Genomic DNA, 24,168 nt, shown 5'->3' with positions numbered 1-24,168 from the left:
GTGGGTTTTGTCAACCTGATTGGCCGGAAGTTGCCTTAATTAGGAAGCGTTTAGCACTCTAGGCCCACTCTGTGGCCCCTCTCTCCAACCCCTCTTAAATCACTCTTCAACCAATAACAACCTTTCCGCAATTAACCTGCAGACGCTTCTCCCAGCACTAGTGAAAAAAGGACGGGAACTGCAATTAATTAAAAATGAAATTGAGGACAAATGTTTTCTCCTTGTTGTGTGGGAGTTCTTTGAAATTTGTATGGGTTGTATGGTTGTATTATATGTATGATAGTTGCTGATTCATTAAGTAACATTTAATTACAACTGGATTCTTTTAAATAATTTATCAGGCGAGGCCACCTTCTGCTTAAAAGAGATGACCACAAGAGCACATCACGGTTGCATGAAATACCTGAAACACTTTACTTAAGTTAAAAGGCTCTTATATGAATTACTCTTTGGTACGGTGTACAAAAATCTCATATAGTATTCTAGAAGGACGGATAATCCTAAAAAAGAACCATGGAGCATTAATTTTTAGACAGTGTCGTAGAGTACGGGTTGATTTCGAAACTTTAAAAGATTATATGGATTGAAGTGGATGGCCACCGACACCGCCACCCCAAGATCCAAGATTCAATGGAAAGCCCTACACCCCATTCCACCAAAACAGATCGTCCAACAATTTCGCTGCTTATGGCAATGCGTCTTTTATTTTTGCATTTTTGATATATTTTTGTTTTCTTGTTTTACTTTGCATTTTTCTGTATTTTGATGTATTTATTTTTGTGTGTTGTTTGTTGGTTTTTTGTGTGTGTGTGGGTGTGTGTGTAAGTAGAATTTAAATACATTTATATTTATTAAGTTTAAATTTATGCTATGCACTTCGATTCGCGCTTAAAATATAAAAAAAAAAATTGCACCGCTCGTTGTTGGTTTTTTGTTTTTATTTTCTCTTTCTTTACTAGCTCCCTCTCGTTCTCGCTCTCGCTCTCTCTCTCCCTCTCTCTCTTGATTAATAGCTGTCTCCTTTCCTTTCACTGACTTAACGGTAAATGTTGGCTACGTTTAACTTTAATCTCTCGTTTTTCGGTTTGCCGTTTTCGGATATTTCCTCGATCTTCCCTAAGTCATAGACAAATTCAACTCCTCGCTGCCATTGGAGGATGGTGGTCAGAAGATCACCGTCAGAGGCCGTCGAAAGTCCGCGCCTGCACCTGCTCCACCGCCACCTGCTGCCCCACCAGCCGATGCCGTGACACCGACTCCACCCACTCCCCCAGCCCCCACGGACGCAGCACTGGCTAGCTGTCCTCCGTACTGCTGGGCGTATTGCGCGTAGTCCAGACCCACGTCGCTGGGCGAGTGCAGATGGGGTTTGGCCTCCACCACGATGCTGCCGCCACCTTCTAGCTGGGGCGTGGCGTCGCGCTCGTCCAGTCCGCTGCTGCTGTTGTTGTTGTGGGAGCTGGCACTGCCTCCTCCTCCTCCGCCTCCACCGCCACCTCCACCGCCTGCCATTAGCAACTGCTGCTGATGCTGCTGTTGCTGCTGCTGCTGGTGATGGGCGGCCGCATGCTGCTGGGCTCCGTAGATCTTCGATATGTCGAAGGCATAGTTGGCTGCCCGATCCTGGTACATCTTGGAGTCGAAGTAGGCCTTGGTCAGCACACTGGGGTCCAGGTAGGCGCTGTAGGCAGCGGCACTCGCCTGGCTGCCGGCATTGCTCATTGCGTTGCTCAGATACGAGCTCCTCTCCAGGGCAAACTTGTCCATCTGTCCTGAGAGGGTGGCCTGTCCAGTGTGAAGAGGGGAGATTAGTATGAGATGAAAACTCGATAAATATTTAATAAATGATAAATGTGGCATTTCTAGTTCCAATAGAAACTTCCAAGCAAAGTTAGCACTTTTGGTAAATCCACGCTCACGAACAGCAGGATGGTCCTTGGGCCACTCGATTTCTAGTACCCGCCAACATATTTCCGGAGAAACTACCATTGTGCAACTTGTTTACCTTTACAGCTTCCAACTTTTCCGGGTATCAGTGAACAATGCCCCGCCAAACACCTTTCCGAACCACCTCGCTATACTACATACTATCTTAATTATTCGTTACTTCTTGCGTTCCTATAGAAACTCCATTGAGCATACTCAAAATCATTCGCACTCTTTTGCACTTTATCCAGGGTTAACCACAAAGATTTGGAGTGGGATAACGATAACCTTCAGATTAGTGCAAATTGCTCAACACTTTTGTGGCTTTATTTGACCAACTAATTGTGGAAATGGCCAAGGACCAACGACAACAACCCCTGACTGCCCAGCGTCGCGTCGTGTCCTCCCCTTCAGAGCCTCCCCCACCATGCAAACGCAAACGCATGCCCAAACCCAAACCCCCGTGCAAGCCGAAACCGTCTCAATTTAATTTTATTTGATTTGCAATACGTTTTTCATTGCTACACCAGTTGCTAGTTATTCTTGCTGTTTTTGCCGATGCTGATGCTGATGCTGATGGGAGATTCGGAATGGAATGGGAGTGTAAACGGGTACTAAGTACATCTGAGGGTTGTTTCGCTTCATTTCCGTTTTGTTTTGAGTGGTTGCTGCCATGCCATGCCATGCCATGCTCTTGGCGAGGGGTTGTGCTGCGCTGCGCTCCCCTTTCTGCAGAACACTTTGCTCTGGGCTATAATTATGTTGTTAACACATCATCATCATCACCATCCTCACCATCCTCATCCTCATAGTCCTCGTCATCGTCATCGTCATCGCAGGGTTCCGTTCCCCAACTCGGAGCTCGAGTTTGTGTGCCGAGAGCGTTTTGGATTACAATTTGATTTGATTTGATTTGCACCCAATTGGGAATTAGTGTGGATTCGTAAATATTTTGATGCCTTCCAGTTACTGTGGATATATGCATTGTTTGTCTCGGCTCTGTTGGTTCTGGGTACTTATCCGCGCGGCAGTTAATTGATTTAGAGCCCGGTTATGTCTGAGTGGGTTATGTAAGATTGGTTGTGCTGTCGAGCAGGTGTGCAGTATGTGTCACTCGGTGTTTGGTCAGGGACTTTGCGTCAGCTGTGTCAACATTCGATTGCAATTGGAGAGGAAGTCCTTAGCTGCTATGGGTAACATATATCTACATGTGTTTTATTATTGATATAAGCCTAGGGAGTTCATTCTAGGGAATACCTGCACTCATAATCGAGTAATCGATCTATTCCTGATTACATTGATGATTTTTATTGCTGATCTGTGTGCCCCAAAGCCCAAAAGATGCAACTGCTGCACAGAAACCCTCAAAGATAGTCCATCCATTGGACACACGATCGCTTCACGTACGTTTTTAAGACTTGGCCTTCAGCGCGGCATTCCTGCTGATCGGAAAGCCATGGTCCCAAGTGCCAGCTCCAAGTTATTTTTGATTCGGAAGCTTACATCTTGTATTTGTTGGGCATTGCTTTCATCTCCCACCGCTAGAGCGCCTCCAGTAAAGTGAAATCCTGTGAACAATAGTGGAAGGAATGCTGTCAGCAATTTGCCCTGTCAGGGGTTTGGTCACCGCCCACTATGAAATTTTCCTATACGATATGGAGGGCTCCAAGCCATCCTCCATCATTCAATCAAGATTTTGTTTGGCTTAAACTTAGTCTATTATTATGGCCGAGCGAGGAGCGAGGTGTGTTATTATTAGTGTTAATGCCAGGCTTTCAACACCCGCATCGCATTTTCAACGCCACATCAATCACGGAGTCAAATAGGCTTCTGCCGCAGAATTACATACTTGCCCCTGAACAGAGTGGACAATGGCTAGCGAGAGTCATGAGTTTTAATGGGTTTTGATGGGTCTGGGACTGGGGATGGGGATGGGGCTGGAGTGGTGTGGTGCTGACCACCTGAAGGAGGAATGAGGCTCTAGGCTGAAGCTATTCGTAGAGCTCTTAGCGGGTTTTAGCAGCTGTTTTAGCGGACCGGCTGAAACAGTTACACTTTGAGGACATTTCAGCTCGATCAGAAGTCCTGTCACACCTGTCCTGCTCTGTTTGTTTTTGCTCCTTGCAGGTCCGCCTGCCCTTGTTTATCACGATGAAGGGGAAGTCCGCTAAGTCCGCTAAACATGTAATGACAACTGGCTGTGGCCAAATCCTTTGGCATGACATGTCAGAAAACTCAATTGGGCCAGGATGCCTGCTGCCTGCTGCCTCCTGCCTCCTGCTTGCGCTTAGTCACGGCCAGCGGACCGCATGTTTTCCGCCTTTTAAAGTGGGCGTCAGCCGTAGGAGTTTGTAATTATGTTATTAAGGTAACCCCAGCAGGGCAGCCGGGTAACCTCTATCTCCCTCCATCCCATCCCCATCTCCATCCATCGATGTATACATACTCGTACTCATACTCGTATCTGTAATTGGTCTTCGCTACCGTTCAGCATTTTTGATGGACGTGCTGGCACTTGAGAGCCCCGCGTTCCAGGGACAGGTGTGGCACGGGGGGGAAGGAGGGTGGTAAACAGAGAGAGAGAGAGAGAGACTCACCTGCGTCGTGGTCGGCGTCGATGTCTGGCCGAGATGGCTGCCCAGGTGATATGCAGCCGCTGTGGGACCGGGAGCGAAGTAACCGGGCGAAATGCCTGCAAGTGAAGCAAACAACCAGAGATGAGATGAGCCCGGCTCGATTCGGTTCGGTTCGGTTTGGGAAGTAAAGAAAGAGAGTTTACAACAATTATCACTATGGATGGAGGCACAGTGGTGCCATGAGCGATGAAATGTGGGGAGTAAAATCGTTTCAAACATATTTTCTATTTATTAATTTGTATTTTTTACCCAGCTCCCTGGGTTACCCTGGGTTAATTGAATGCTCAAATTAAGAATCTCTTGAAATGTGCATTCCTATGTGAAGTCTTGTGTTGACTTTTAGCCACTGTGCAATGGCTTCTTGGAGACTTGGACTGCTTCTTCGGCTCGTTTCTGTTGGACTTCACCTTGGTGTGTGTTTAAAATAATTGCCACTCGAAATATTTGCGCCCATTGTTCGGCCAACTCTTTCATTTCTTTTAAATACAAATTTTTTCTTTCGGGGTCGCCATTTAATTGTACGCTGAATCAGCTATTTTACGTGGAAGATGAGTGCGGCCACAGAGAGAGTACGATCTGCGTATCCACCAATCTGATAGATACTCTCTGGACGGCACTCATTATCAATTGCCCTAAACGGTAGTCATCCAGCTGCTCTCTTGGCCTTTTATGGCCAAGTCGATAATTGCAGGCGCCGCTTATTGAAAAAACAACCAAATTTATTTCATTGATGGCGCTACGGGTTTGATTGAAAGAGTTGTTCGGCCCAGCCAAGACGAGCAATTAAATTTGCTTAGACAACAAAGTTTCACTGTATCTGAAATCTGTATTTTCCACTCATTGAAAATTTGAAGTAGCGACGACTTCGGATGCCATGCCATCATCATTGTTATTATTATAATAGCGGATTAGGTATTTGCTCCATTGTTGTGGATCTCTTTTTTGTTTTGTAACCAAACGGAAGCTCCTATATAATTTTGTGGGATTTCTTGGGTTTGGATATTGGATATTATCTAAACATGAATATGTACATACGTACATAAAATATCTTGCTTGTTCTTGAAATTCTTCATTTAAAGTATTTTATTTAGCAATAAAGCAAAACCAATTAAAGCCAATAATAATCCTCATAAAATTATAAATTCAAATACATTCCTTATACGCTTACTGACATCCCTTTCTTTCCCTTTCCCTTCCTTTTCTCTAATTTAATAAGAACGCATATTGCATATACATATGTATATCCAAAAAATAATATAATATATGTACAAGTGCATACATATGTTTAACTAAGTAATTCCACAGTTGGTTGAACTTTCTGGTCTCTAAGTCCATATCCTTTCCCTCTCCCATCCAATAAAGGGATGGAGTGCATTGATGGGGAAGCCCGAACAGACTAAATAGACTAATTCGGTTTATTTATTACGCATTTCCTACCATTTTTATTATCATTTCCGTTGGGCATAAATCATCCAGACCCAGAACAGGGCTGAGCTGAGCTGAAAGGATCAGGCACAAACTTAGACCGAGAAAACTTGCGCCGAATCGTGAGGCCTACGACGGTGGCCAGGACGGGGTGAAAGACAAAAAAACGTGACAAATGCTAATTTAAAACCTCCAACCAACAACAGAAACTACGAACACCACCCACAACTCCCCACTCTCCATTCATGAGCATGGAAAATCATGAATGGAAACTTATGCTCATGATGGTTCTTCCCTGTCCGGGTCTTCTGCTTCCTCCTCCTCACAACCCATCACTCGAATGAGTTGTTAAGCCAGGATGATGACTTCACAGTTTGTCAGTCAGCCAGTCAGATGGGTGGTTCCCGTTTCCACGCGGTTCTCTGGGTGGTGCTGCGGCTTTGACAGTGGTGTGGTTGGGGAGTGGGGTGTGGGGTGTGGGGATAGTTTGTCATAGCACTGTTGGTTGGTACTGGTGGCTCCCCTCATATCGTGTCACATTTGCATTTGTCTTGTGTCGAGAGCTCATAAAACTCGCTTATTATTTTCGCTTAGTTTTGTGCTTTGCTTGATGAATTTTCAAGGGTCATTCTCAAGGGGTGCTTGTGGCATATGTAAATTGAGGAGAATTTATTCTGCTTTGAAATGAGTCGGTTGAAGATATTGATGGGCAGGATGGGGTTTTCGATATGTGTTTCGTAGGTGAAGCTGAATTCAGAATATTTTTAGACTTAAACACACAATATGTTCAATGCTTGTTTTAACATTTTGAAAAATTGGAATTACATATCAATTAAAAAAGGCATTTCATAGTGTCTTATTAAATGGCGTTGATTTTCTAAACAATTCGTACGTCTAAACATAAAAACATACCACACCATACCATAACATACCAAAAAATGTTGTAAAAAATAAAAATGTTATAGAAACATTATAAATGTTATAGTACTTCAAACTTTGTGTAGCCATATCATCGGGTATATCTACTCTATAGGCAAAAATCAAAAATCCTGTTAAAGGTCGTACATTTCCCTTTTCAACCCATCTATTTTAATGGATATCTACGTTGCAGATGTGGAGTATAAATTATGAAAGAGCGCAGAGATAAGCAATCGTGGTTTTTGTATTTTTGTATAGGAAGTGATCTATTCATTCAGGCTTACAACCTAATTTTCTATCTTGTGCAAAGTACAAAATGACTGCGGCATAGTGTAATATGTAGGTATATCTTAGCCGTTTTCGTTTGATCCAATCGAAAGCTTTCCTAATATTTGATAGGATATCTAAGCCTCTAAGCTCTTAATTGATTTCTCATATAAATGTGATCCAAATTTACTCACCGGCACGTAACGCCTCCACGGGCACCGATGGATATGGCATCGGATATGGATAACCGTCGCGTCTCAGGGCTTTGGGCTTTCGTCGCGGGCGGTACTTGTAGTCCGGATGCTCCTTCATGTGCATGGCCCTAAACAACGAATATCCTTAGACATGGTGAGGGACTCTTCTCCGCATATCCCAAACTTACCTCAAACGTTTGGCCTCATCGATAAACGGACGTTTCTCCTCCTCAGTAAGCAACTTCCACTCTGCACCTGGAAGGGGATTTCATTCAAAATGGGGCTCGTTAATCCATTAGTTACATTTGGCTTAAGGGGAGGAGGGAACACTCAATGCTCTTGTCAAATTCTGGCAACAATTGAAGTGCACTCACGAGAAGCTGTCGAACATAAACATAATTCCCTACATGGGCTTGGGGCCAAAACTTGTCTTGTCTGTGCAAGAAGGATAACAACAACTAACAATGTCGTTGTCAGTTGTCTCTTGTCTCACTCTTAGCCCATCTCTCTCTACCTCTCTATACCTCTGCATCTGCATCTGCCTCTGCCTCTACCTCTATCTATCCGTCTCTTTTCCCACCATTGTTGGCCGCCTTTGGTTCCATTCGATTCAGACGAGCTTGTGTTAACCCCAGCAGGTGGTTTTGGGTTGCCGTTGCCTTCATCATTCCGAGTATTTCGGGTAGGGGTCGGTCGAGCACAGCGCCGATCCTTCTTGAGGGCGTTGGCCAGGATGTGTACACATAGATACACGTGCCACACACACACACACACACACACACACACACATATACACAGAGACACATAAGTGGCACATAGGGTAGCTTTTGGAGTCCTACCGAGCTTCTATCCCAGCTCCGGTACAGCCATTGTGTGTGTGTGGAAATTGCAAATGTTTTTAAGTTAATGTAAAACGTTATAATGACATGTGTCATATGATGTCTGAATTGAGGGAGTGGGCACAGGGCTGGGAGACGTCACAATAATATGTGACTTCCAGCCAGTTGGGGAGTCTGCATATTTCAAAGAGATTGGGTGGTCGTGAAAGAGAGCTTAGGCTAAATTATGGTTGAATTCTGTTTTGAGAATATGTTACGAATAAGATCTCTTCGTTGTTGGATTTCAATTCAGGGTTTTATTGTTCGATGTTTTAATGTAGAAAGTTAGGGGACGTGGTACAAGTAATAAACTACAAATAATGTGTCCAACTGTACATGCTCTACTACAGTTCTAGCTGGCCTTCAAAGCAGAACTCGGATATCCCTGTTAATGTTCGTGACAATCATATTGGAAAGTTGTATATATGTCCGAGTATATCCCATGGCTTTAATGTGTATGGATATTAGATGGTAAAATTTGGGCATTAAGATCACTTAGTCAAACAGGCCCATTGAAAATAAATAAGCAGCTCTTGTATGTCTTAATATTTGGCAGGGCTAGAATTATTGCACGCTGTTAGTATTACTTCCGTGAATGGCATTTCCTTCCGACCTGTGTATATGTACATTGCACTTATCATTCGCTGTAATCTTCCTATACGCCTTGACTAAACAATTGTAATTCCCTAATCAGAAAAGAAAAACCAAGAAAATTGGGACATATTGTATATAAATTAGTTGATAAATTGCTGCCGAGCTGAATGCTGAGGGGGCTCTGTGGGTGGACAAGTCGCTAATTAGTTATAACGTGTAATTTTAGTGGCTTGTCATGCAGACACAAAGCCAGAATAATGCCACATACTCGTACTCGTACTCGTACGTGAATACATAGATGCACACATAGGAGATACAGCACACATTGTTGTGACAGGCACCCTTTATAGCCGAGAAGGAAACGAAACGAGTGTCAGACGCAGGCTTTGGCTGTGGCCCCCACAGGGACCCGCAACCAGTCAGATAAGGCAACAAAAACTATAACAATAGGCCCAATACAAAAGCTCAATTGTACAGCCAGAATCTCCTGACTCCCCTAGGCCACCCACTTATAATGGTAAAATACTAATTTATAGATACATTGACAGCGTCCCAGTCCCAGTCCGCCGTCCAGGGCCAAGTGCCTTGTGCCCATCAAATGAGCAACTTCTCTGTGCTCTCCTTCTGTGGACGACACCTTCAAGAGAATGCCAGCCTGGGGATCGGAGAACAGGGAATGGGAACAGGGAACAAGAGTAGAATGGTGCCCTGGACGTTATAATAAACAAGACAAGACACAACACAACACAAGCAGAGGAAGAGGCAGAGGCAGAGTCAGAGTCAGAGGGGACGGACAGCAGGGAAAACATCTACAAGTTGAGCAGTTGAATAAACTACGAGTAAGCCCACAAAAGGATGACAATGACAATGTCTATGTTTGTCCAATGTCTATGATGTTGGCGCCCCTTGACCAAACACTGCACAAAGAAAGCTGTAGACGGGGAGGAGTCTCAGTCTCTCCCTATCTATCCCTGGCGTAATAATTGATAGGAAAAACAAGCAACGAGTATAAGTAGCAAGATGTTGCAACCTTACTGAGGCTGTTTCTGGTACAATTCTGGTACAATTAACAAGTTTTTCCGGCCTGGAAAATGCTGTACGTTAACCCACAGAGCAAATATTTAACCGCCACCGGCTCCAGTTGCAATTTACAGTTTACGAGTGTGTTTGGGGTCTGCAGCAACAATTTTCACATACGAGTAGTTGGTCAACGTTCCACGTTCCTGTCCCCCATTCACACATTGGGACACAGTCGGGCCACTTATGGGATTACTTTGCTTCTGTTCTGTTCTGTTCTGTTCTGTTCGGTTCTGTTCTGTTCGGGGCCCACTCATAACATGGCCAGAGATTAAATTGTTTGTCCAGCAATTTAATGCTTTGAGGGCGCTGGGAGTTTTCCCTCCTTCTGTTTCTCGACCAGTCGAAATTTGTTTTATTTGCTTGGCTTTTGTGTGGCAGAAATGCGAGACGAAAGGTTAATATCTTGGTAAATGCGGGGATAATGGGAATACTCGTATGTTACTCATTAGGCTGAAAAATAACTAACTTTACAAAATAGGATGGGTCTACGAATAGATTTGAAAACAGGATAGAACAGGATATGTTACATTACTGCCTACATATGTGGATTATATTTCCTTATTCAAATTTAAATATATATTAGGTACCTCCATAAATAAATAAAATTATTTTCAATATTTGTAGTCCATTTATATATTCTAGGTAAACGGACCAAATTGACTAACCCTTCGGCGCATATTGATTCTGGTCATGACTGGTCCCATTGAAAAAAATTGCCCCTTTTTTCCGCTTGTTCTTGCTCTTGATTGAGCGTACTGTAATTAAGAGTGTACCGTTTGCATACAGCCCCACAGACACAAATCCACACACAGCCACACACCTGTCAATTGCAAAGGCAGCGGCGTAACCTTCACGCCCACTCGCCCACTCACCCACCCCCCCAGAGACCTCTTTTCTTTTCTTCGAAAGCTTTTCCAATTGCAAACTAATCAATTGTTTGCATTTTATTGTGCAACAAAAGGTTCTCGATGGACCAGCGGAGGGGGCAAAAAGGCTTGAGTTCAACCTTTTGTGCGTCCCAAGCCAAGTCTCTTCTTCTTCCACGAGTATGCCATTGTTCCGTTCCGTTTCGTTCAGTCAGTCATTCATTCATTCATTCATTCAGTCGTTCAGTCAGTCTAACTGTTCATTCATCTAGCTCTCCTTTTGCTTTGTCTGGCATTATTTAATATTCCCGCAGGAACAGCAACGCCACGCAACGAATGAAGGAGCAGCAGCTTTGATTAAAAATAAAGAAGATTGCTGATTCGACAGGTTTTTCAATTATTGTTGAAATAAAAAAAGCAAAGAAAATGAAAACAAAAACAAAAAACAGTTCGTCAATGAAAAGGAAAGGAGGAACAAGCTTTTGATACCCTGGGAAATCGATCGATTCTACATATGCCATTTTATTTTTATTAAATTTATACCAGATCAGTTATCAGTTTTTCAAGGTTTTCTAACAAATATTTCAATATTTCCCTTGGAGTCTACGGTGGGATTCGACTATATCCGATGTGTCCCTTATTTTAAAGAAAAAAGAAATAACTCTGGAGTTATACCTTCCAAATCTATATTTAAGGTAGATTTTCCGAAAAGATCTGATTGTTGTTATTGCTGTTGTCGCCTTTTGTTGCTGTTGCTGCTGCTGCCGCTGTTCTTGCTTTTGTTGGTAATTCAAATTTCCAGACAGTAATTAATGACAGTTACAATTTCAATTAAGCCCGGGCGCAACACAGAATTGTTTTCTATAACATTCACTTCGTTGTTGAAGTTTTTTCCATCTCATTCACAGTGTTTTTTTTCGCATTCTGCCCCGTTTTTGTTGCATCTTTTGTTGGGCTCTGTTTTTGTTTCTGTTTTGTATAATAAAATAAATGGCATCGCCGGCGGCAAACGGTGGCGGTGACGGTAACGGCGTCGGAGGCCGAGCCTGAAGAGGCCTCTCCACAGTTGCCAGTCCTTCTCGCTCTCTCTCTCTCTCTGTCTCTCTTTCTCTATCACACGCACACCCTGTCTCTCCCATACACAAACACACACACACACACACTCGTTATCTCTGTCCCTTTCTGCCCTGTGTATGTGTGTGTGGTGAAAAAGTAGCTTTCGCGCCGCCATTTTTTGTGGCGCCTTTGTCTATGCCACAGTTTTTTCCACTTCCTCCTTTTCCGCCCACTTTTGTGCCTTTTTCTGTTTGGCAATTTTTCTCATAATGAGCACAATTTTTTGTTGCTTTTGTTGCCGCTGAATTATTCATTTAATTGAATGCTGGCTCAACTTTTCTCAAGTGCTAAAAACTCTGACATTTTGTGTAAATGTGGCAAATGTTTGCCTTTGCTTTCTTTTTTTATATTCCCATTATTTTGCTGATTTAATAAATTGTTGTTTCGGTTTTGTGGTGTAATGAAAGTTTTGAAAATTCTCCTCGACATTATTAATGGCATAGAAGAAGTGCCAAGTTGAGTGAAAGCAGGTGAATGGAGAGACCAGAGAAAGGTGGTAAAGGAAGAAAGGATGTTTTTTTTTTGAGCGCTACAAAAATTTTACTTTTGTGAAAGAAGTATTTCCATTCCAAACATTACAGTTAGAAATGTATCTATTCATCCAATATGTGTCTACGTTCAAGATTTTGTATGGTTTATTCGTTCATTGGGAAGCTATCAATATTTCTGGAAATATTTGAGAGCTTTCGAATATACGAGTATGTACCTACATTTATGTATGTATGTACATATGTGCTCGTTGGAGAACTGTGTAACGCATAAAAAACAATCTTTAAAATTTGGGATACTTTTTTGTTGTCAAACCTTGTTGATGCCAATCCAGTTCTGTCCCAGTCCCACTCCGTCCCACTTTTCCACCTTTGCCACAAAAGAATTTTGGCAGCACCCCTCCCATTAGTCCTCTCTCTTTCTCTCTAAACAAACTTAACAAAGACTGCAACTGACAGCAAATATTACACAGTGAAGAAGAGGGAGAACGAGAGGAAGAGCAAGAGGGAGAGAGGGAGAGGGAACTGTCAATTCGCATAATGGACTTGCCAAAAAAGCAGAATAAAAAGGAAAATGTGAAGAGCCAACAAAGCTTTCAGCCGAACACAAGAAAAATCGAAAATAATTCGAAACTCAAGTTTGCTTCCTAAATTGTATTTAAGTTTTCTTTTTCTCATCGATATGTTTACGTGAACCCTTAGATAAGGGGAATCGGAGCGGGCCCGGCCCCAAGTCGAAAAAGCTATTTGGCTGAAAGGAGCCAGAGCCAACCCCTTTTGTTTGAGTCCTTCAAGTGCAGCGAATTTTCTGCCGCTGTTGCTCTTTGGTTCGCTCAACTGAATGGCAAGTGAGTCGCATTTAATTTGCTTTTGTTTTGGCCCGAACAATGGTTAAATAAAAATGCAAGAAAAAGTCATTTAACAAGTGCTTCAGTGGGGAATTGAGAAGAGAGACGGGCACCCGGCGTGGAGTTTTATTATACAAATTTTTGCAGAAAAATGATCCAAGATGAGGTCGATGACGATGAGGATGAGTTTGATTATTGCTATCGCTGTTATGACAGCACCCACAGAACTGATTAGTGTTTCCTTCCCCTTCATTCCCTTCCAGACCAGCCCCGACCCGACCCGACCAGACCAGTCCAGATTCGATTCGATTCTCATATAATATGCATGAGCTGATCGAAAAAGGTAGTCTAGGCACAGGCATTGTTATGCTAAAGAACTCGCCTGCCTGTCACTTGCCACGTGTCGGATTGAAATTGAATTTACTGCCCGAAAAATGCACGCCCAAAGACCCAAGACCCAAGACACGATAAGACCAGCCCGGGATTAGCTCTCCCCCCTCTCTCCCGATCCGAAGAATAAACTACTTAACTTTGCAACTAGTTAAGCGGGGCGAGACAAAGCCCTCAAGAGGCCAGGGCCGTGATTTGGCAAACCTAAGCGGGTGGGTGGCATACTCAACTTGCGGGAATCCAAATCCCAAACACAAGCCCAAGCACAAGCCGAACCCCTTCTTCCAGCCATAATCAACAGCTTCCTCCTCGTGGCTGGTGTGTGCTGCCGCTCTTCCTGCTCCATTGTTTGACAGCCGCTTGTCACTTTTGACAGTTGCGCTGAGTACCGGAGTTAAGGCGGGAGTTTTTTTTTGGTTTGTCATTGTCATTGTACAGTACAGTATTACGTTGATTAGTTTAACTTGCATAAGAGGTCGACACATACACATAGACATACAGATACAGATACACATACAGATAAAGAGAAAGAGAGGCAGGAAGATGGAGCGAGAGAGACCATTCCATGGTGAGTGGGTGCGAGAGATTGGCAGGTCGTGTGCCGCATTTTAATTTCGTTTTGTATTGCCTCATCCTTTGTCTTCAGATTATATCCATTTCGAGGGCAAAATGTTGCCACCAGATAGCCGAGATTTTTGTGGTTTGTGTTACACACAACAACAACAACAACAACAACAATAAAGAAGCGAAGTTGAAGTGAGCTTAGCTTGTGATATGAATGCATAGTTTGTTTATTCTGGAAATAACAGCTTTGAAGCGGGCACGACAAAACTATCCATTGGTTGAGGAGAATGGTACTTGTTCTGAAGGAATACAAGCGATAAAATTCCAATGAGTTGAAGGACTTTTAATGTAATACTATACTAGCCTCAACTACTTTCATCGTAAATTCAACTAGCTGCAATATCTTCTACGAGTATCATGTTGAATGGACTCATCGTTAGATATTACTTACCCAGCCTCTTGGATATCTCAGAGTTATGCATTTTGGGATTATCCTGAGCTATTTTACGCCGCTGCAGACGCGACCAGACCATAAAAGCATTCATCGGACGTTTGATGTGCTCCTCGTTCTGGCGCTTCGTTGTGTTCTGGATCATCAGGCTGAAGAATACATCGCTGGGAAATGATTGAAATTGAAATTAGTTGTTTGTCTGGCCTCCCCATTCCGCAATGGAGTCTGTGTCCCCATTCCATCCCATCCCCATCCCATCACCATCCATTCGCTCACCTGGCGCTGCTGCCACTGTTCATGAGGGTGCCCATATTCTGGTGCAGGTTGCTGATGGGCGAGGCCTGTGAGTTGTGGTGCAGATGGGCGGCGGCTGCGGCGGCCATCACGCTGCTCGATGCACTGGACGCGGATCCGTGGTGTGCGGCACTGCTGTGGTGATTGCTACCAGAGGCAGCCCCACCTGCAGACAGGTGCGAGCTGCCGTTACTGTGGGGCTGGTGCAACGACTGAGCCTGGCTGTGGCTGTGGCTGTGGTGGGACGAGGCAGACGACACCGCCGGCTGACTGTGGGAGGACGATGTCTGCTGCTGTTGCTGCTGCTGCTGTCCTGCCTGATGGTGTTGGTGCAGCTGGGAGTGGTGGTGGGCCAGATGCAGGGCCGAGTGGGGATGCAGGCCGCTCAAACCACTCGATCCGTTCGGCGAGCCGTTGCTGCTGTTGCTGCTGCACTGATGGTGCTGCTGCTGCGATTGCTGGTGCTGATGGCCCAGCGCCAACTGCTGACCGTGCAGGTGGTGGGCGTGGGTGTGGCTCTGATCGGCCTGCTGGTGGTGCTGCTGGACGGCCGCTGCCAGTTGTCCGAGGTGGTGCGATCCGCTGCCGGAGCTCACGGAGCTCAGGTGACTCTGAAGTGGATGGGCTAGCGATAGGCCGGTGAGCGACAGGTGTGTGGATAGACGTTCCATCATATCGCAGATGGAGCTGGGGGCTCTCTGTGGGTGCTGTGTGTCTGGTTACTCCCGGAACTGGTGTCAGAGGTGATGTGGCAAAGTTGATGTCTTGAGCTGAGGAAATGGAAAGATTCGGTTAGTATTCCTCCTACGCAGATATTATGAATCGTTCTTATGAAGTATTCGCCCCGTGTGGCCACTGTAACTGGATGGAGGCCAAACTTTAATCATCAGAAATTATCATCCATTGCTTGTTAAACAATGGTTTAATTTCCCACTATATTCCACCTCCTTCCACTTTCAGTCATTTATAATTAGTATATTCCTGTTTGGCCAAGCAAGAACCCAACCAGTTGCCCCTGGAATCTTTGTTAATCAATTAACTAATTGATTTGAGCTTTTAAAAGTATGTCGTCTGTGCCCATTCTTCGGAGACAGAGAAACAATGCGGAATGGCCCGGCGGAATGGCAATGGCAATGGCAATGGACCGGGACCTGCCCCAGAGCCACTTGCGAGCCGCGCTGGCGGTTGCCACCTCAACTCGACCGAAATTGGATGCGAAACCTTTCCACTCGTCCATTGTCCGGGCCAAATGTCAACCCTTAAAGCCGTGTGGGATGCATGCGGCATCAACAGCTACAGCAACAACAACACAGCGACAGCGACAGCGACACCGACAACGGAGACGGAGACGACGTCGTCCATCCTTTTCATTATGCGACGGGGCACTTGAAAACCATTTCTTTCCCATTTTACTTTTTGTATTTTATTTTTCCACCCAAGCAGCTTGTTTTGGACATGGGTGAGAAGCGGCTGGGGGATGGGGAGCGTTGATAGGCTTCACTTTTAGGGCTTTTCAATTCCACATGTGCGTGCATTATAAGCGGGATTTACGTGGTCCACTTGATGCCCCGCTCCTTCCTTAATGTGTTAAATGCGGTGAGGTGGGAGTGGGAGAGGAAAAGGGTCAAGAAGCCAGCGTCCGGCTAAACGCTTTCAATTTGTTTAATGGTCCCTTTCGGATTCAGATTCGAATACGAATTCGGAGCGTATCTCGAGTACAATCGAGTGCGGGCGTGCCGAGGACATATGCCACATGTGAGCACTCATTCGATGGCCCGCTCTAAACTCGTATGCCTTGCTCTTTGGCTCGCATTATCCCCGGCAAATGTGTCATCTGCAGTGGATATTTGCATAGAAAGGAGACCAGAGAATGGTCCGAGCTGGAGCTGGAAGGATAAGGTTGGCTGTCCATTTCGGCAGCGACATTTCCAAGCAATTAAGTTGGCTAGCAAGTCAACACATTGAGGAATACTCCTGTGTGAGTTCCTGTGAAGATAAACCTAAATTAAAAAACATTCTTTTATTAAGTAGCGATGACTGACTGTTTCAATTTTCTTTATTTTGCGAATTTTATTATTATTGTTTCGAATATTAAATACTTGAAAATAAACTCAACTGTTCAAGCTTCCATTTTAATTGCCGTTTATTATGGAGCAGGTTTATAAACGATACGATACATAATATGTACATAAATAAGTTGGATTTTTGCTAATAAGCTGTGCCAAATATATAATATTATCTTCAAGTATTGGAAGTACTGCTGTAAACATGTAAAAGAGTTTCATTTATGTTTTACTCATATTATTGATTTACTAGGGAGCAAGCGCCCCGCTAAAATAATATTTCAGACGACTACGACGACCTAAATCTATCTTATATCATATGTATACTGAGGCTGCCTTGGCTGTATTTATTATGTCCAGGTCTAAAGCACCACTTCCACTATGGTCGAGTCTTATATCATTTAACGATAAGCTTATAATTAATCTTTGGGGAAAAATGGAGCTAACATGTGCAAAGTTCCTTGTCATGATTTTCAAAGATTTTCGACGTGGATTTTCAAGACAATAATGCCTCGATCAACTTGGTTAAACTTTTGGTATTGGATTACCGTGCATGTGCATTGGCACTGCGAAAGACTGGTAAAACGGAAAGAGTAGATTCTTTGCGGAATTGGCTATGGCAGTGTCGTCATATGACACGCCATGAGAAAGAAGTGTCTTTGGGTATTAGATAATTAGATAATAATTTGACATTCACTATTAAATACAGCCACGGTAGCTCAAATCACGATTTTAACATCGCAACTGCTGACGAATCATAGATATATCAATTTGATTCCGAAAAACAACAGCAGCAGTGCTCATGAGTGTTTTAAAGCGAATCAAATGACTACATGATTGTATCGAGGATCCTTTTCAAGCCAAATGGTGGCCCGTTCTTTTGTTTTGGAACGGCTTTGGTCAACGACAATTGGTCATGTCGCAAATGTCAATAGAGAAAAGAAGGAAGCTCATTTGTGGGTGGTAAACAACCATTTTTTGGGCGGAAGTTTATGAAGAATTGGGGAAACCAACCTCCAAACACGGATAGATCTTTCCTTTGGCAATCCGAAGAATACCACCCAAAATATCGAATCATGTGGTAATCTGACTTGAAGACACATAATGCCATCTTTTTGTTCCTCGGTATTAACAAAAAATTGAGTGGTCAACGATTTTCGTTGCCGAATGAAGCTGATTAAGCTTTATTTTACAGATACTTCCTTCAGAGTTCCAAAATAACTACGAAAATAGGTTAAAACATTTCAAAATGCGTTTTCATCTTCCTGGAGAATATTTTTAAAAACAGTGAACTCATTTTCAAGGTTTTCTTGTTGGTCCTTTAATATAAGGCTACGAATATAAAAGCCAGCACACGTATTATTATCTGTATATTTTCCCCAGTTTATCTTCTTTGCAGAAAATGTGCATCAGCTTTAAAGTTATGCCTATACCATTGCTCAGATATAACGTACCTTGCCTTTCTAGCCCTAATTATTTTGAACACTCTTATTTGTATTTTACGCAGTAAGAACACGCTAGATCAGAAAACAATATCATTCACCTCACACAGTAATAAACGGTGGAAATCTATTCTCTGTGCAAAATTTTGTTTTTATTTGTCAAAAATCGATCGATTTGCACGGGTATTACAGTTTTCAGCCGTGGAATAAATCATTATTCTCTTGTTTTTACCGAATTCAAGCCATTCCAGCCCCGTCTGCACAACATACGAGCACAGACGAGCATGGCTACCGCAGACTGTACGACAATTAACTGGTCAAGTGACCATGGACCATTCATCTTTATCTGTCCGACTCTGTTGTTTTCTCTTGGTGTCGGATTGCGCCTACCATTTCTCTAGCTTTCCCTCTCTCTCGCTCTCTCTGACCCTTTCTCTGTGTTTTTTTCTCTTTCTGTTCAGCTCTGTTCATTTGCATTCTTGGCCCATGAACAGCTTCGTGGTCAATAACTTGTGTTGGGCTATGCGAGGCGACATCTGCACTGCTTCCGGGCATTACCGCGTGGTGTTAAAGTAAAAATTGCCCAGGCATGCGTATTAAGCATGAAATTTATTTAAAAACGAGAAAAAGAGGAGCAGAAGTAGGAGCTGCAGGAAGGGGAGCCTTGGGACACGCATGGCTCGCATTTGTAATCCTTATGGAGTGCAAACAAATTTCTGTGTTGTCAAGTTGCCTTCTTTTCTTTTCATTTCGTATCGTATCGCATCGTATCGTTTCTCTTCCCTTTTCTTTTCTGTTTGTTGCAGTTGCAGTTGCAGTTGGTGGTGCAGTGGTGCACCACAGGGCCACCATCTGAGGCGACGGTTGCACCACCAGCTGTGCACAAATTGCACTCCAGATATTTTTATTTGCTGTGAATATGGCAAGCCAAAGAGCTTCTTCTTTTATTTAATCGTCTTCTTACGAGTATATGTATATCTACATATACATAAAATATATATCTGATATTTTTTTTGTAACGGAAACGTAACCGTTAAGCGGTTATAGCGTGGGCCTGCAGAGCACTGCATACATTCCTTGGGTGTTAATCTAGTGGCCTTAATAGATAACCCAGCAGATATTTTATGTCTGGCCTTTCATATGGAGATCTTTTTTTCCTCCTCTTTTTTTCGTATCTCAGTAGGAGTAAAAATTAACCCGATGGCCACTTGAGTTTCGGGGGCTATCCTCCATCCACAACCCCCCATCCCCCATGCCCCATCCCCCATCCACCAGGCATGCCTTGTTGTAGCTGCTTCTCGTTCATTTGTTCATCCGTTTGTTGGTGTGTCAAACAAGAATTATGATCGGCTTAGCCACATGCTGAGCCGAGCTGGAAGAGGAGCTCGTTCGCTGCTTTGCCCCAAGAGGAGTCGCGGAGTCTCCGCAGTCGGAGAATCTCAATACAGGTAGAGCTTTAAGTGTCTCCACTTTGTGTTGAAATGTATCGCATCGTGGCCATTCCCATTCGGTACCAATTCCCAATCCCACAGTCCCTCCATTCAAAAGTGTCTCTTGGCCGCCTGCTGGGCCCGGTCTTCTGCTGGGGCCCTAAGCCGCTGGGCCCCCTAATGTTTGTAATTAAGAACTTTCACACTCGCAACAATCGCCTCGTAAATGTATCTCTCCCTACCTCGATTCCTACCATCGTTTCCCTGCCCTACCCACCTCTCCCTCTCTTGTGGCTATGGCTCTGGTTCAGTGTCAAGTTCGTGCCAAGGGCAATGAAGATACTGATACGGATTCGAGTACAACCGAATATTAATTAGAATTCTTGGCCGGCCAAAACCAGCTCTCGTCTAAAATATATGTGAATTAATGTTATTGAATAAATAGGTGGCCCAGACAATGGGACTCGCATAACATCTGTTCCGCTCGCAATTATTTGGCTTCGATAAGAGACGCAAAATAATTTCACAAAATTCTATTTGCACAATTGTGTTTGTCCTCCCATCATATGGATATTGCCTTTACCCTCTTTCTCTTTCTCATTCCCTAATAAGTTTTTCTTGTTCTTGTTTGCTCTACAGTTCCACAATTCCATAGTTCCAAAGTCGAAGGAAGCGTCACAAGGGACGTCACATTCAATTCTTCTGGCCAATTTTTTTTCCTAAAATTTTGTGCAAATATTAATACACATACAAACATATTTTCTTTCTATTATTGGCTCTAATTGCGTCATTCCATTTCTCTGGGGTTTTTGACTTTGAACATTCCTTAACATAGTTTTTGGGTTATACACAGTTGTTTGGGTTGCTTGAGATACCCCATCAAAAATTAAGTTAACCAAACAGCTGTGGATGCTTCGATTCCCTTCGAGGGCAGCAAGAGAACTTGATTTAATTCAAGTGGAAGATCGAAAGCAAAAGTAAACATCAGTCGAGTGGAGCCACAAAGATACCGACCATGATGTAGCAGAAAAAGAAAAGAGGAAAATCCTGAAATTATCCAAACAATGAAATCTGTTGATTCTGCTTGTATGGTAATCTCTCCATGTTCAATGTTTACCTAATTGATGGTCATACAAAGATTTTAATTTCAGAATTAAATCATACCTTAGAGAAGCGGAAAAAGAACAACAAATTTGATATCTTTTTAATTATACGAGCTCCGATGCCAGTATGGATTTATTTGGATTTCACCAAAGTGGTTTGAGCTATGCAAATTCTGTAAGCTTCGAAAAGAATTTGATGTATTTGTGATTTGGTTCAGATTAAGCAATGGGTGGGATCAGGGATAGTTTCTTACGGTAATGCTGGTGAATTAATGCATCAGATTTACAGAAATGGATTATAAAAATAATACGATCCCTTTTCTTGATGCACGATGCACTGCTGTTGGCTTATATCGATAACTGACATATCGATTAAAATAGGCACTCGAAAATACCCACGCTAATAAAACATCATGAATATAGCTCAAATACTACCCTTTTACGAAGAATTATACCAATTTGAGGATTTGTTTTTTGGTGCGAGCCGAATATAGTTACGACGGTTCGATAGTAAGGAATGTTACGCGTTCACCACTCGAGATACGATACATGATACCTTGTGCTGGTGAAAAGCAATCATTTAATTAATCTAGTTCCTTCGGGTCATTGCTGAGTAAGAAGTGTTTTGATTCTTGTACATATATATGAAGAAATCGATCTAGATCCCTTCTTTTAAGGAGCATGTTTAATCGATTTTTTGTACGAAGGGATGGGTTTTCTTCTATGAGATTTTTGGTTGATGCAGAGATCATATACTAAAATCTGAGCAATCAAATCGCTTTTAAGTTTCTAAAGTGAGTTTCTCTGAAATTCTTTTATTCTTTCTAAGTCACAAGGGCGATGTCTGGTTGCCTTAGTCCCTGGCCTACATATATACTAATTACTCGTTAGTTTGGTTATGTATCCGTCCTTTATTTTTATAATACCTTACAAATCAAGCGCAGTCTTACCTTGGAAAGGTCTGCATTTCCTTTGTATTTCCCGCTTTTCCGGCGATGTGAATCAAGCAATCGATGCCACCATATACACAGAATACATGTACATATGTATATATGTATGTATATACTACCAAATCATCTGGTTAATATTTGTTTATGGTTTTTTGTTGTTGTTTATAGATTCCACTCTCTCTGACATGCCATAAAATATTGAATTTGTAGACTTTTATGATCTTGAGCTGTTTCTGTTGTTTCTGTTTCGTAACCGAATCTGTTTGTCGAACACTTTACATATGGGATATCACTAGTTTATGTTGATTTGTGTGCTGTTTGCTTTCCATTCATTGATAAGATACTTATGGATCGTCTTCTTCTGGTTATTGTTATACTGGGGAACTCGATTCTTTGAAGAATGAAGTTTGTTTGATTTGAAGTTTAACGAGAAAAAAAAGTAGCTTAGGATTTCACGACTATGTGTGTTCTGTTCGATTTTTATTTGGGTTTGTTTTGATGAGGAGCACTTTAGTGAACATAAAACCTTATATTGTTTGGGGTTTTTTTCGTATGCAGAGACCACTGTTAGGATTAAGTTTTAATGGAAATTATGGGAATTTCGTGTTAAGTATAACAAAAAAAAACACGTTATAAACACTGAAAATAAGTTAGCAAAATTATGAAAATTTCTTGAAGTTTGCTGTTATTTTTTTTATACAATATATGTTTTTTGCGAGGGGCTTTAACCGTCGCTGCTGGCGCTGCTTCTGTTGCTGTTGCCGTTGCTGGTCGATGGCTCTTGGCCAGTTGCTGCATCTAAGCGCGCTTTGGCGGCTATTCAACGGATACGTTCCGACGCGTAACTAAAAACTTGGCGCGCGCTCTCTTAGCCCACACGAGCCAAAAACGAGTCACGGCCCCGGCATAGGCATTGGCCAAGAGGGGATCGGACTGGGGCAGAGTGGGGTCTCTGTTCGGCGACAGCTGCTGCTGGTGGTGCTGGTGCTGCTGCTGCTGCATCGCCGTCTATGTAACGTTTTTGCTCAACACACACATACATAGGCACACACATCCACATCTACCTAAGCAGGCACGACAAAATCCTCTCAGAAAAGCGAAACTTTGGCTCCGCTCAAAGCTTGTGCTCTCTCTCTCTCTCTCTCTTGCTCCCTCGCCAGCTCGGAACAACTTTTTTCGCTTCCAAAGCTTTCTTTCTTATTGGTTTGATACGAACTCTTCATAGAGGAATCTGAATGATAAGAACAGCTCACTAAAGAGAGCAACATTTGCATGCTGGTATTAGTGAGAGAGCGAGAGAGAGTGTCAGGCAGCCAGGTGACATTTCGGTAAAGAAAAAATAACACAAAATAAAAAATGTAAAACGGCTAAAAAGACCCAAACCAGAAGAGAGACAGGGACAAGCAAAGCCGGAGAGTCAAGGAAAGAGACAGAGAGCGAGCGAGAGCTCCAGAGGGAGGGCGACAAGCACGAGCAGGTGTTGCGTTGGCGTGCGAGTGGGACCACTCTATCAGCCCAGCATGGCGACTATAGCCATTGCACTCTATAAGACAGAAGCTAACTGGATCCGGCTTGGCCTGGCCCACGGTGGGCGTTTCCAATTCGAATGCTTCTGGTTGGGGAAGGTTTCGGATTACATGGAACTGAACCGAGGGGAGGCCAGGCAGCGATAGTGGGGTGGCGTTGTGGAAGGGGATGTCGTGTCCCACCATTGGGAGTGAGCTTTTTGGGTGGTGTTTGTCGACTATTTACCGTTCTCAAAAAAAGAAGAGGATGAAAAAAAACAAACTATCGAAAGCAAAATCAACTAATCTTAATGGACATTCATTTCTGAGCATTGAACAGAACACTGATGGTGACATCTTGCCCCAGCATTGACATTGCCTTCGTTCTGAAGGTGTTCCTTGGCTAATTTCTAGAATTTTAAGGTACCAAATTTAACAGGCAGAGAACATTGAGGGTACCTACCGTACCTACAGAAGTACAAGTATGGTATGTAAATTTTGTTTTACAGTTTTATGGATAGTTCTTACATACTTTTACATGTAGTATTTGATAGAAATTAGCCCATGTGTGGTTGCATTATGTTTTATTACAGATATATCTAAAAGGAGGAAAGGCACTGTTTCCAAGAAGATCAAACTGATGGCGTTGTGAGATTTTTGATTAAATTGATTGAGCTGAATAGTTCCCAAAGTATTTTAAAAAATTATTAAGCATGAGAGGAAAAATTGTAGATATATGC

General features: G+C 43.1%; 1 protein-coding gene across 1 annotated transcript; it reads right to left on the bottom strand.

Annotated features, from left to right (window-relative positions):
* Positions 1–961: 961 nt before the first annotated feature.
* Positions 962–21,996, bottom strand: LOC6595851 (transcription factor SOX-1). The gene is made up of 7 exons (XM_026989900.1): positions 21,924–21,996; positions 14,918–15,705; positions 14,642–14,805; positions 7,555–7,621; positions 7,367–7,494; positions 4,524–4,618; positions 962–1,785 (listed from the first exon to the last, which is right to left on the bottom strand). The coding sequence occupies exons 2-7, from the start codon at positions 15,607–15,609 to the stop codon at positions 1,165–1,167; spliced, it is 1,767 nt and encodes a 588-aa protein (XP_026845701.1). The 5' UTR covers positions 15,610–15,705; positions 21,924–21,996; the 3' UTR covers positions 962–1,164.
* Between the last annotated feature and the right edge of the window lie 2,172 nt (positions 21,997–24,168).

This window comes from Drosophila persimilis, unplaced genomic scaffold, assembly GCF_003286085.1.
Source record: "Drosophila persimilis strain 14011-0111.01,24,50 unplaced genomic scaffold, DperRS2 tig00000431-arrow-pilon, whole genome shotgun sequence".
Classification (NCBI taxonomy): domain Eukaryota; kingdom Metazoa; phylum Arthropoda; class Insecta; order Diptera; family Drosophilidae; genus Drosophila; species Drosophila persimilis.
Note: the sequence above shows the minus strand (reverse complement) of the source record. Positions and strands in the feature narration are given on the sequence as shown.